Source organism: Sander vitreus, chromosome 7 (genome assembly GCF_031162955.1).
Source record: "Sander vitreus isolate 19-12246 chromosome 7, sanVit1, whole genome shotgun sequence".
Lineage (NCBI taxonomy): Eukaryota > Metazoa > Chordata > Actinopteri > Perciformes > Percidae > Sander > Sander vitreus.
The window spans coordinates 27,456,200-27,468,292 of record NC_135861.1 but is presented as its reverse complement, the minus strand read 5'-3'; the positions used below and the strand labels follow the sequence as shown (position 1 = coordinate 27,468,292).

At 42.1% G+C, this 12,093-nt stretch overlaps 1 protein-coding gene across 7 annotated transcripts in view; it reads left to right on the top strand.

Annotated features, from left to right (window-relative positions):
- hspg2 (heparan sulfate proteoglycan 2) overlaps nucleotides 1–12,093 on the top strand; it is a 121,852-nt gene that overhangs the window by 25,296 nt on the left and 84,463 nt on the right. For all 7 annotated transcript variants that reach the window (XM_078255758.1, XM_078255760.1, XM_078255759.1 and 4 more), the window contains exons 2-3: nucleotides 7,238–7,367; nucleotides 8,123–8,182. In XM_078255758.1, coding sequence (XP_078111884.1) covers nucleotides 7,238–7,367; nucleotides 8,123–8,182 — 190 coding nt within the window. The remainder of the gene's footprint in view (nucleotides 1–7,237; nucleotides 7,368–8,122; nucleotides 8,183–12,093) is intronic.

The window sequence follows — 12,093 nt, the reverse complement described above, 5'->3', positions numbered from 1 at the left end:
GTGATGTCACCTGAGTCAGTCAGAACATTGAAAATGACAAATGTGGAGTTCGCAATAAGTGAGCGTACCAGACCTCTGTAACCCGCTCCTCATCTCTGTTTGAGGTTCACTGCACAAAGCTGAATTAGCTATTAGCATAACACACCTGAATCTCCGACCAAACTGTTAGCAGTCTAGTTGCATTATGGGTAATGTAGGCTCCAGGCACTGAAAAGCAAGAAGAATAAATGGAATAAAAAAGACAATATCTCTGCTCTGCTGCATCGATTTTGACATTTTTATAGGAGTGCAATGCTACATCAATGAAGTACTCTTTGAACTCCTTGAAGTAATTTAGTTGGCACTTTAAAATATGCACCAAAAAGAAAAGAAGATACTGCCCCTTTGTGCTTTCGCAGTTACCAGTTATTATATTTTTAATGGCATAGTCCTCAGTGCATCGCACTCTGCTGCATCACCTTGCAATACGACAATATATCTGAAAAGGCACATGTGTGTCAAGAAAGTGCAGGTCCTACTGCTTATTTCCAGTGGGAGCCCAAGCTTATTGTAAAATGCATGGCATGACCGTTGTGTGGGGGAGAGAATGAATGACCTGGGGGAAGATGGCTAGGCAGGCACTCCAAGCATGTGTTCAAAAATGCAGACTTATCTTTCACCTTTTACTCCATGGCCCCCTTCACTCCTCTCTACAAGCCTCTTTTTCTGAGAAAAAGCGACCTGTTTGTTGCACACACAGGATCAGTCATGGAACACTACAGGAGGACAGTCCCTGCACGTTGTCAAAGAGTGTTTGTCTGTTGAATGAAGAGCCTCCTTCCACTTCTTCCCCATCCAACCACTTTGGATTAAACCCTGTAGAAATGTCAAAGAGCTGCAGAGAGCTGAAGGGCCTCACTCATCGGACCCTTTATGCAGCGGGGGCCCAGGCAGAGGTTTAGTGTCAGAAGTGGCAGTTTGTCAATTCACCCACCACTCTAAGCAAGCGTTAAACAAATAGGAAACTCTGTCTCTCTCACACAAACATACACAAACAAGGACAAAGCTTTCCTGTTGTTTCAAACCTTAAGACGTCTGTGTCTCCTGTTCCTGCAAGTTTGTGGAAAAGAAACATTTCTCCAGGGCTTTTTCTATTTCTCTGTCTCTTTCATCACTCTTTAACAACACAAGGCCAAGCACATAAAAACAAAAAAAACGTGCACACATATTTTATTTTTACACTATCAAGGTGTTCTTAATGGATCTGATTTAATGCACCCCTGCTAATAATACTGCTGCACCAACTCCACTGATAGCAGCGGGTCAAGTAAAGGGAATGCTGGGCTGCTGCAGCTCAGGCCTTGTTGGTGCTTGGTAGTGCTTGGCGGGCCACCCCTTTTCAGCATACTCTACCTAAAGAGAAGAGAGTATGTGTCAGGCTTTCGTCTGCAGTTTACATTCCATTCCTGTTTAGTACACACTGCAACCTTAAGTCTAAGCAGATATTGTTAGTCTTTCAAGGGGGAGAGAGTAAAAGAGAGCGGAGGGTGGTTAAGGAGGGATGGAGGGTCAAGGAGGTTGGGAATTCATCTTGCAAAGGAGTGCCAGCACACTGCTTGCTTGAAAGGTCACAACTTGGTGTTTAAAATCAATTGATAGGAATGAGCAATACCCCGTGTTGCCTTTTTCAGCCTTTACCTTTCTATGTTTGCCTATCACACGCTCTGCTGGGAACAAAAGTAGATACATTGTCTGAGCTCAGGAGATGCTTTAAATGCTAAACCTCTGTAGCCTGGTCCTACCAGACTTTCGTACATTTCATTTGTACAGAGAGTCAGACCACTCTCCGTTGACAAGTGTTAACTTCCTTGAAGGCGGGTACTCTGTTGAAGTTTAAAACTATTGGATCTGCCATAACCAATCGCTAACGTTTGGTTGTGACGTATGTCATGCGCATGTGCAACAAGAGGGGAGACCGACAACAACATCGGCTTATATTTAGCATTAGCATCGCTAGTGTAAGCCTTAGCCAACTCCTTCACCACTAACGGAGCGAGATGGAAAATCAAACTTTTCCCGAACCCCGTGGGGAGGAGGGCCACAACATCATGGCCACCAACACAACTCAGCAAAGATTGTTCTTGCTCGGGCTTTAACTTCTGGATATTCGGCAGCGTTGCCACAACGGACCGAATGGCTTCGCTCGCATCTTTCGAGTGCACATCCTCAGCGTCATCGTTCTCAGCCAGTCCCTCTGTTCGCTGATTGGACCGCCAAATATTTGGCCGGAGAAAACCCAAGAATATACCGCAAACCCAGACGGAGTACTGAAGGGAAATAAAAATTGAGCGAAAGTACGTAGGAGGGCGGAGCCAGGCTAAAACCTCTGTTGCTGCTATCAGATAACAGCATTACATATTTTTTTATGAGCGATCATCACTCCTGTCTGTGGGACTCTTGTCTAGTATGAGCTGCTTCTTGTTTTCTGTAACACATTGGTTATGCCTTTAAAGATGTTTCTCACAGATTGTCCTGCAGCTGCATCAGTGGGTTTATTAGCCGAGTGGGCGAATCGAGTCCCATGAGGAATTCTTCTCACACTGCCTCTGACAGGCTTCGGCTGTCACTGAGATGTGACCAGAATGGGAATGCAGGAGCGTGGGTTTATTATACTGTGTGAATGAGGGTGGGTGTGTGTTTGCATGTGCTACCACATGCCAGTGTGTGTTTTGCGGACACTTTTATTTTTGTATTTGTACGTTTAAAGAGCCAAACCAGTGGTTTTGGCTGTTTGTCTTTAAATGGTGTACTGCACAAAACACTACCAAAGCCATTTTATATACAACTAGAAAATGCTTGTAAGTGCTGACAATCTAAATTGCTAAAGCTAAACATCACTCTTAGTCATGCAATATACACTCCATTATAAGCACAGAACAATTCTGAATGAAACACTAAACTTAAACAGTGATAACACAAAAACTGTAAAATATATCATGAAGCTAAATCATTTTCTAATAGCTAAAGGTTTTGCGAACAGTTTAAAGCTGAGATATTCAACAAGGGGTCCGTGACCCCTAGGGGGTCCTCAGAGTTAGTGCAGGGGGGCCGCCAAATTATGTTTAAAAATAAAAAAATATGTATACAGTATGTCTGAAAAGATACATTAAAATGAATCTAACATTTTAATAGCAAAGATAAATTGGCCTATTTGTGAAAAAAACAAACACATTTATTTACACGTTGAATAATAGCTTAAGGATTCACCACCATTCATTTTCATCCATTAATGCAACTTAATGTTATACAGTACATGTAGTTGGGGGTCCCTACTCTGTCTCTCTTTCAGCTAAGGGGTCCTTGGCCTAAAAACGTTGAAGACTGCTGGTTTAAAGTTTGAATGCTGTCTGTAGGTAAAAGTATGTGGGAGGAGTAGCATTTCAAACAAGAAGAAGCCTGACGAGTATTTGGAGATTGCTCCATTGACTTTAATGTAAAATACAATTTTTAAAAAAGCTTAATATTTCAAAAAGTATAAATAGCAGGGGAAAAGTTGAAGAAGTCCCATTATGTGCTTAAAGAGCTAAACTAGCTGAACCTATGCAGAAGTTAGAGGTGACCAAAGAAAGTTGAAGAATAAAGAATTGGATAACAATACTGTGAATGTTACCACACCATTATCTCAGTATCAATGTTATGATACTAAAAAATCAGATGATGAAACAATTAACGTAGTTTTATTCCACCAAGTCAGATAAGAGAAAAATTGAAAATGGACCCAGCCATTCTTTGGAATCATTTATGATACATTTGTTCTTGTGGTCTTACAGATACAAGCTGTGGAGAGTTGGGAAGCTTAGAATGACCGTTATCAGTTTCTTATCCATTTCAGGAAACAAAGAACCATGGGAATCTGATTGACTGTTAATAGCCAGTGACTGTGGAATTAAATAAATGTGCTTGCACTACAACCATGCATGTTGAGGAGCCAGCATTTGTTTTGGATGTGGGTAACAGCAGGTCTATAGCTGCAAGATTTAACAACTGCTGATGGAAGAAAAGATCTTGGCTTTAATTTTACAATGTGCCAGCCTTTTCCCAGAATGTTTTGCTTCTGTCCCATTGCTTATCACTTGTTCCCGAACCAAAATGCATTTTCCCTTCGGTCCCACTAAACAACAGCTGGCCAAACTTAAGGCCCGTCCTCAAGCTTCTGTATAGCATCATCTGTCACTCATTATCCATGGATTCTGTCATTTTTTTTCTTCTAGAGCTACTACAATTTCATCCTGCAAGGCAAACATTGTGCATTGTGAGCAGAGTAATGCATAAGAAAACAGTGGAATTCCTTTTGGTTGGAATGTGTGTGCCTGTCTGTGTGTCACACGTGTATATGATATTTGTGTGTATGTGCATGTACATGTGCGTACCGAGCATCTACTTGGTTGCCATATGTCCCTCTGCAAATTGCAACAAGTTACTAGAGCGTGGGGATTGTCTAAGAGGTGTCCTCTGGGTTGGGAGGAGTTCAAAGAATTACAGTCAGTCAAGACCTTTTATCTTGAGGGAGAGATAACTTTAACACAATAGACGTGCCTCAACTCCTGGACTGAGTTTAAAGGTTGCAGCAGCTTTTTGAACTAGAATGCATTAGCATAGTGAGAAAGCACATTTACTGTATATGTATGTAGTCCCGCAGATGAGGCCAGATTGACATTCTCAAACAAGTGTAGCTCAACATGTTAGCTTTAAGAGCAGATGCAAATATGGACTCAGACTCACCCAGCCAAGGCTTCTTTGTAAGTTTGTGGTGGTTTTTGCCCAGATGGCATCCAGCGTGTCCAGGTGATACCCCATCCCAAGGGAGTGAGAAGCAGGAGATGATCACACCAATGGTTGGCTGGTCGGCATCACTGAAAAGAATTTGGTTAGTCAGCGGTTTCCTTTTGAAAATGGCCCAGGATTGTTGTTGTAAGGGTGTTCAGTCAGGGTAGAGAGGATTTGGTGGGATAGATCTAGTTATTTATTAGCTGGAGCCATTTAAATGGGAAACCCACCATGACAGAGATGGGTGGAAATACGAACTGGCGGGCCATGCCAACTGGAAATGCCAGGGGTGGCATCCTGCCAGCGTCGTATCCAAGCTTATAGCCAGAGTCTGGGCAGTCTGGATACTGAGATGGTGAGAGCAGAGATTATAAACCCACACTGTGTTCCACTTGGGCTGGCACAGTGGACGTTATCAAGATGATCAGATATGAGAGCGGCTCGCCAAGCTTTTAGTCTCCTCATTGAGAGTGTGTATGGGTCTATCAGGTGCACTGCAAGAGGAGGCCACTCTCTTTTTATTCATGTGACTTGTCAAGGATTGCCTTTGGATAATGTTGTGATAGAAATGTGTACAGATAATAATAATACTTTGGTACTATTACCATAAATAACAATACTTTTCTTCTACAGTATATCTGTGTCCCCATTTTGGTCCAGAGTGAAGTATCTCAACAACTACTGGACAGATAAAAAAATTTGTACAGATATTCATGGTCCCCAGAGGATGAACCCTAAAGACTTTGGTGATCCCATGATTTTTCCTAGTGATACCATTGATGAAATGTCTCGATAAATATTGGATGGTACATACATTCATGTTCCCCTCAGGATGAATAACTTTGGTGATGCCTTAACTTTTCATCCAACGCTATTATCAGATCTATACATTGTTTTCAAATTCTTACAATACAGTACCTGTAACAAAGTAAAGACATTCCCATCAGCCTCAGCTGTACTTTGTGTTTAGTGCTAATTAGCAAATGTTAGCATGCTTACATGCCAAACTAAGATGTTAAACATGGTAAACATAACACCTGCTAAACATCAGCATGTTAAAATTGTCACAAATGTAGCATGTTAGCATTTTAACATTAGCATTTAGCTCAAAGCACTGCTGTGACTAAGTACAGCCTCACAGAGATGCTAGTATGGCTGTAGACTTTTGCTTTGTTTAACAAAAGAAGACAAATTTCTCAAATATTGTCTAAAACAGGGGTTGGCAACCTTTTTAACATGAAGTGGCATTTTAAAAATGTTGTTGTTAATCAGTGTGCAGCATTAAGCCTGCCATCATCTACCGAGCCCGCCCACCTTTGCGACGCCTTCTGTGAAGAAGGCAACTAGCCAATCAGAGGCAGTGTAGGGCGGGTCTTCGCTGAATGCGGATAGGGAAAAAGTCAATCGAACTACCGTAAATAACAGACTGTGCTCGTGCCAATGGCTGTATAAGAGGTCATTTGGCATGCGGATTGTAACATTTCCAAAAAGCTCTCTTGAACACTTCCTGCTAGTGGGCCATTGGTTGAGCTACCAGTGTCTAAGGTTGCTGACCCTTGGTCTAAAAATAGTTGTGGAAGAACATTGCCTAATTAAAACGGTTTAAAATTTTGATTGCCCAAGCACCATGTACACGTAGAGTTGTTGAATGAAATTCTACCCAACAGTGGCTCGAGGCCAGGCACTCCGTTCCCATCCCTCAGTTACACCCCTGCTAGTTCCATTGATATAACATGCTTAATGATATGATGATCACAGATTCGGAAGTGACTTGTCCTCTGAGGTGCTGCATTTATTTGAAGTGTTTACTGCTCCTGGAGGCAACCTCATGTTTCCGTGATATACTCCTTCCTAATTCCTGAGCAGGGAACCAGTTGTGTGTTTTTTTTATTTACCCAAGGGGGGTGGACTTAAAAGCATACTTTGACAGATTTATGTCATTCTTATCTCAACCTCAGCTGCTTTCCCTGGCTTTCACAGGTCTGTGTGTGTGTGTGTGTGTGTGTGTGTGTGTGTGTGTGTGTGTGTGTGTGTGTGTGTGTGCGTGTGCGTAATTGTCTGCTTGTACTTGTGCGTGTATTTATATGTGGGTCATTGCAGTCAGCTGTGAATACATGTAGCCAACTTCCACCATTCAGATTAGATTAGCAACAGCAAATAGTCATGATTTCTTTGGAAAGTTGTGCTGTGAAAGAAACTCAAAGCCCTGAATGAGCTCTGTTCATTACGGTGGCATGAACTTTTGTTTGCATGCGACCTCTTGAAAGGCCTCTAAGAGATAATAAATGGTCAAAGTAAACACATCACAATGCCCTGTTTCCTGTGTCAGCTTTTGTTTTCCCTCCACCCGTCCAGGTCCATGTATAGTACTGGGTGTAACATTTCTCCGCAGAGACTTCAACCCCTATAAATCTCTCTGTGTTTGCTGCAGGTGACTCAGGCCTCCAAGGTGTGGGGAGAGGTCCCTCTCCCAGAAGACTTGGAGGGGGAGAAAGATGTCCAGGCGTCTCCGAGCTTACTGGACGACGACGAGGACTTTGCTGCTGATGAAGCTTCAGGAGGTGGGCTTAATAGAGGCTGGGAGACGACAAACCACAGCAACAGCTGCCCTTAATTCATGGGGGATGTTTTTCATTATGCATTCCTTAGATTGTTAACCCATCCCAAAACTGAAAATGAGGGAATTTTGCTCAGAGATACGTAATGAAATACTGTACATATTTTGATGATTTCATCCTACATATGAACAGTAATGTGAAGGATGCATGCTTTTCAGGAAGAATCTACTGCAGATTTCATGTTCTAATTGTTACATAAGTAGGATTGGGCATCAAAAACCGGTTCCAACTTGGAAATCGTTTCAGAAATTACGATTCCAATGAAATCGTTTGGAAAATTTGGTTTTGAATCCGATCATCGGTTCCAAATTTAACCCGCGGAAGTTTTGGTTTCCGTAGCGGCCACCGTACGTACTTCCAGGCGCTTGTTGTGTTGCAGCCATGGAGCGCAGTGCGCAGTGCTCTAAAGTGTGGCTTTATTTAACGCTGAAAAAGCCCGGTTAGACTCTAAATCACCATTGAATCCAAATAAAATGTTCCTCTTATCTGTGAAATAAGCATGTGACCCGTTTCAACTCCACCCGTTTTTATCCAATCGATAAAAACCGGAATCGAAAGGAAGAATCGGAATCAAATTTGTTAAAAATCCAAACGATGCCCAACCTTATACATAAGTGAATTAAGCATGATTTTCTTTCTGGCCTAGAATCTGTGCATTGACCATATTCCCTATACACTTCTGTTTTCTGTCTCCAAAGATCTGCCCAGTGGAGAGGATGATGGAAGCACACCATGGCCTCCAGTCTCCGAGAGCACAAGTAAGGGACCAGAAAATCGAGTGAACCGTTTTCCTTGTGCCAAATTTTGTTGATGTGTGGTAGATCACTCAGCCCTCTAAAGCTCCCACATCTGTGACTCTAACTTCTGTCTGTGTGTGTGTGTGTGTGTGTGTGTGCGTGTGTGCGTGTGTGTGTGTGTGTACGATGTCTGTCTGTGCCTGAATGATAGTGCCTGAATGATAATGCCCCCACATCCTGCTACACCATCTCCTCCCTCCTCGCCAGCTTGCCAGAGTCTGGTCATAACACCCACTTTCAGCTTTGTCTTTTTTAAGACCTAAACATCCTCTCTCCTCTTTCATTCTTTTAACCAGCGGCAGAGGTGAAAGCACCATAAGATAATGAAAGCACCATGAACGATAAAAGCTGCAGCAGAGCACCTCTGTTTTGTGTTCCATTCACTCCAGCACGTTTCCCGGCCCCCTTATTTTTTTAAAGACTTGGAAACTATTTATATGCAGGTACCGCACCAAATCACATCGCACAGTAGCAGGGAGGGGGGGAATTTGAATTGCGTATTAAACTTTGCATCAAATTTCATGATGGGTCTAACTCTTTAATCACGCCTGTGGTTTGCTGCTGCTTGTTACGCTTCTGTTCTTGGTCCATTTTTTATGTGTTTAATGTCTCTAGCTTTTTATTATGACAGCAAAACAACTAAGAGTTACTGTCAATTGACTATTTCACTGAATATGTATGCATGCTACTTGGCCTTAGCCACCAAGGATACCTTTTTTCACAGTTCCTTTTATTGAATTTATCAATGTACATAAATTAAAAAGACAAAAACAGCATCCCCGACTGAACATACCCTACCCCCCTGCTGTCCCTCGATGTATGTAATGGCTCTGGTTAATAGAGGAATGTACAACATGGTATACACATACTGTATATCAAAAAGCACACAGTGCAAGAACAAAAATCAAGGCACCTACTATTGCAAAATTGAAATTGAGATAGGAAAAGTCATTAAGGCATAATGAGCGGTTAAGCAGAAGCAGCACGTCCAGACCCAGAAGGTCAAGAGTCATATCCAGGTGTGTATTACAGGTCCAACATGGTCATTTCAGCGTTAATTCCTGTATTAGCGTGGAGGGTTCAACAAATTTCATTTCAGACCCCCGTAGCGTACGTCTGATTTTCTCAAGCAGCCACCAAGAATAAGTTAGGAGTATCAACTTATTATATTTTGACAGACCATTGCTGATACTTAACTATAGCTGGTTTTAGCTGCCGTGGCTCACTTGACAACATATTCAACAAAGTTCTACCTCCATTTGATGCATCTATCTAGGCTATGGATTTTCTGTGTATGAGCAATTTTGGGAAGTCTTAAAGGACAATTCCGGCGCAAAATGAACCTAGGGGTTAATAACAGATGTGTCCCCCTCAATCGTTCTCTGGGACATGTTTTCATGCTAATCGAATGTGTTTGTAGCTTGAAAGACGCTAGCGCGGACCGCTGATTAGCTTACAACGCTAGTATTCGGGGCACAGGGAAAGTAAAAACAAATTGCTATTATGTACCACTAAAAAGGCTCAAAATATCACCACACTTCAACGGTAGCATAATGAGGGTCCCTACATGTTAACCGAAGCATTGAGAACTTTGTAAGTGTACAGTATATTCCTTTACCAAGGCAGATACATGTTGATATCCTGGTGGCAGGTCAGAATATTTTCTTATTAAAGACAAAGGCCATGTACAGTAATAGCTGCTGTTTCTTAGTTTGTCCTTGGTGCCAGACGCTGGCACTCGACAGGTTGGCGGAGCTGATTACATCATGGCAGAATAATTGTTTTGGTAGCAGCGTTGCAAGCTGACATCATAGCTCGGGACACATAGCATGTGCCTCGCTCACAGAAATAGCACGGCTGTGAGGCCCATCGCTGAATTTGTTAGTTAAAGGTGCCTGAGGAGCTTTTAACACATGTGACATTAATGTGCGTGGAGCATGTGATTGTGACAGATTAGGCTAGTAAAGTTTAACCGAAAGTGGAGTCATTTTTTTAGAAGCGCATTGATGGAGAAAATGTTTAGTTAATATCGAGAATGATTGATTGATTAAAGTGTACTTGTAAGACGGTGTATCTTTTCTTGTTACAACACAGCTTTGCAGATCATTTCAGTAAGTGAAAGTTTTATTTCAACCTCCTGTATCAAAGTTGACATTGTTTTAATGTGTGTGTGTCTGTCTGTCTGTCTGTCTGTCTGTCTGTCTGTCTGTCTGTGTGTGTGTGTGTGTGTGTGTGTGTGTGTGTGTGTGTGTGTGTGTCCTGTGGGTCCTCTAAGTCACATACAAATGTACAAAAAGAATATGAAAGTCTAAGAATACAAATTGTGTTTGGGCTGTGTCGACAGCATAAGATGGGAAAATATTTCCTGTTAACGTGCTTACATTTTGTGGTGCAACATGCCCCTACAAACTTTCCCCATTACTTTGGTTTATTGCTTCTATTTCCATAAATGTCCCTGGCTTTTGTAACCACATAAAGGTCAATATTGCTTTAATGTGGCAAATAAATAGCAGTACTTTCTTTCTATATATTATCTTATCTCAACGGTGGCGAGACATTTGCATTGTGCTCAGTATGATCATGGTGTTATGATTGGTGGAGGCCGGCTTTGTCCATATATAGATCTGAGCCCGACAGCAATGGGAAGGAAATTCAGTTTCCTGTGCTGAATGCCGAATACTTTTCTGAGTGTCTCTGTCCTGTTGGCTGTCCAGACTATTCACACAAGCCTCTGCCTTCCTTCCCCCTCCACTACTTTAAAGTGGTTTAGGTGCCACAGTTGCCCCCATTATGCCTTATATCCTGTTTTGCAACTATTCACAGTTGGTTAAGGAATTCCCATTTCCTACTGTCTTAGTCTCATGCATTGGAGCTGCGTAATCAACATCTGGAACCTAAACTGTTGTTGAGATAAAGCTATTTTAAACCTCTTTTGTCCATTGTTGTTCTTTATCCCCCCCCCCCCCTCCCTCCCCCCTAATCATAGTCTGCAATCTTCTCCAGAGAGATAGAGGTTGGGTCCCATGTCCTCCCAACCTCTCGTCTTGACCTAAACACTCAGATCCCCAAAGAGATTTCTGGGAGACAAAATAAGATTATCTCATCTGTGAGAGCCTTTCCTCGCTCCACAGGCTCCATTACAGACATTCCCGTTGCATCAAGGATATTGGCCACTTTGTTTAGAAACCAAAAGAGACAGAGGTTACCTCTGGTAGTGGTTGGTTGAGGGTCTGCTGGGGTTAAATTCTTCCCAGTGCTAATTTTGGATGAAAAGCTTAAGAATTCTACAAAAGTGGTTCTGGAAGAGGGTGCTACGACTGTACACAATATGTATCAAAAACGCTGTTAAATATACACTTATTCTCCAGGTAACGATATGATGAAACACCCTTTCCTTAGTTCTGTCTTCAGCACGTCTCCGTCGTCTCACCGAACCTGCCGGCCAAAAGAACTGAAGCTTTATAATGGTACATTTTTCATTTTACAGAAATCATTAAACATTGTGTATTTGGTCATAACCCGAGCTAGACTAAATGTTTAAATTGTGAACATATGTTGCATCGTGGTGGGATAAAATATCAGCAATACATCTTTGTCCTTCTTCATGCGACACGAGAATCAATACGCTGGCGCCAAACATCGATATTTTAATAAATAAAATAAGGCGCTCTGAATAGATTCCCCTGCTCCTAGCGTCGCTACTTCATGGCTCCGCGTTGTGGCGCTCGACACATGAATGAGGGAAACTCAAACATAAGTTAACTAGCCCTTAGTTGCTCTATATTTCTGTTATTTTAATTTACAGACTGAAAAACTTGTGCTGCAGAATGCAGAAAAGTTTAGATTTGCAATGAATGAAGAGAGAAAACCTG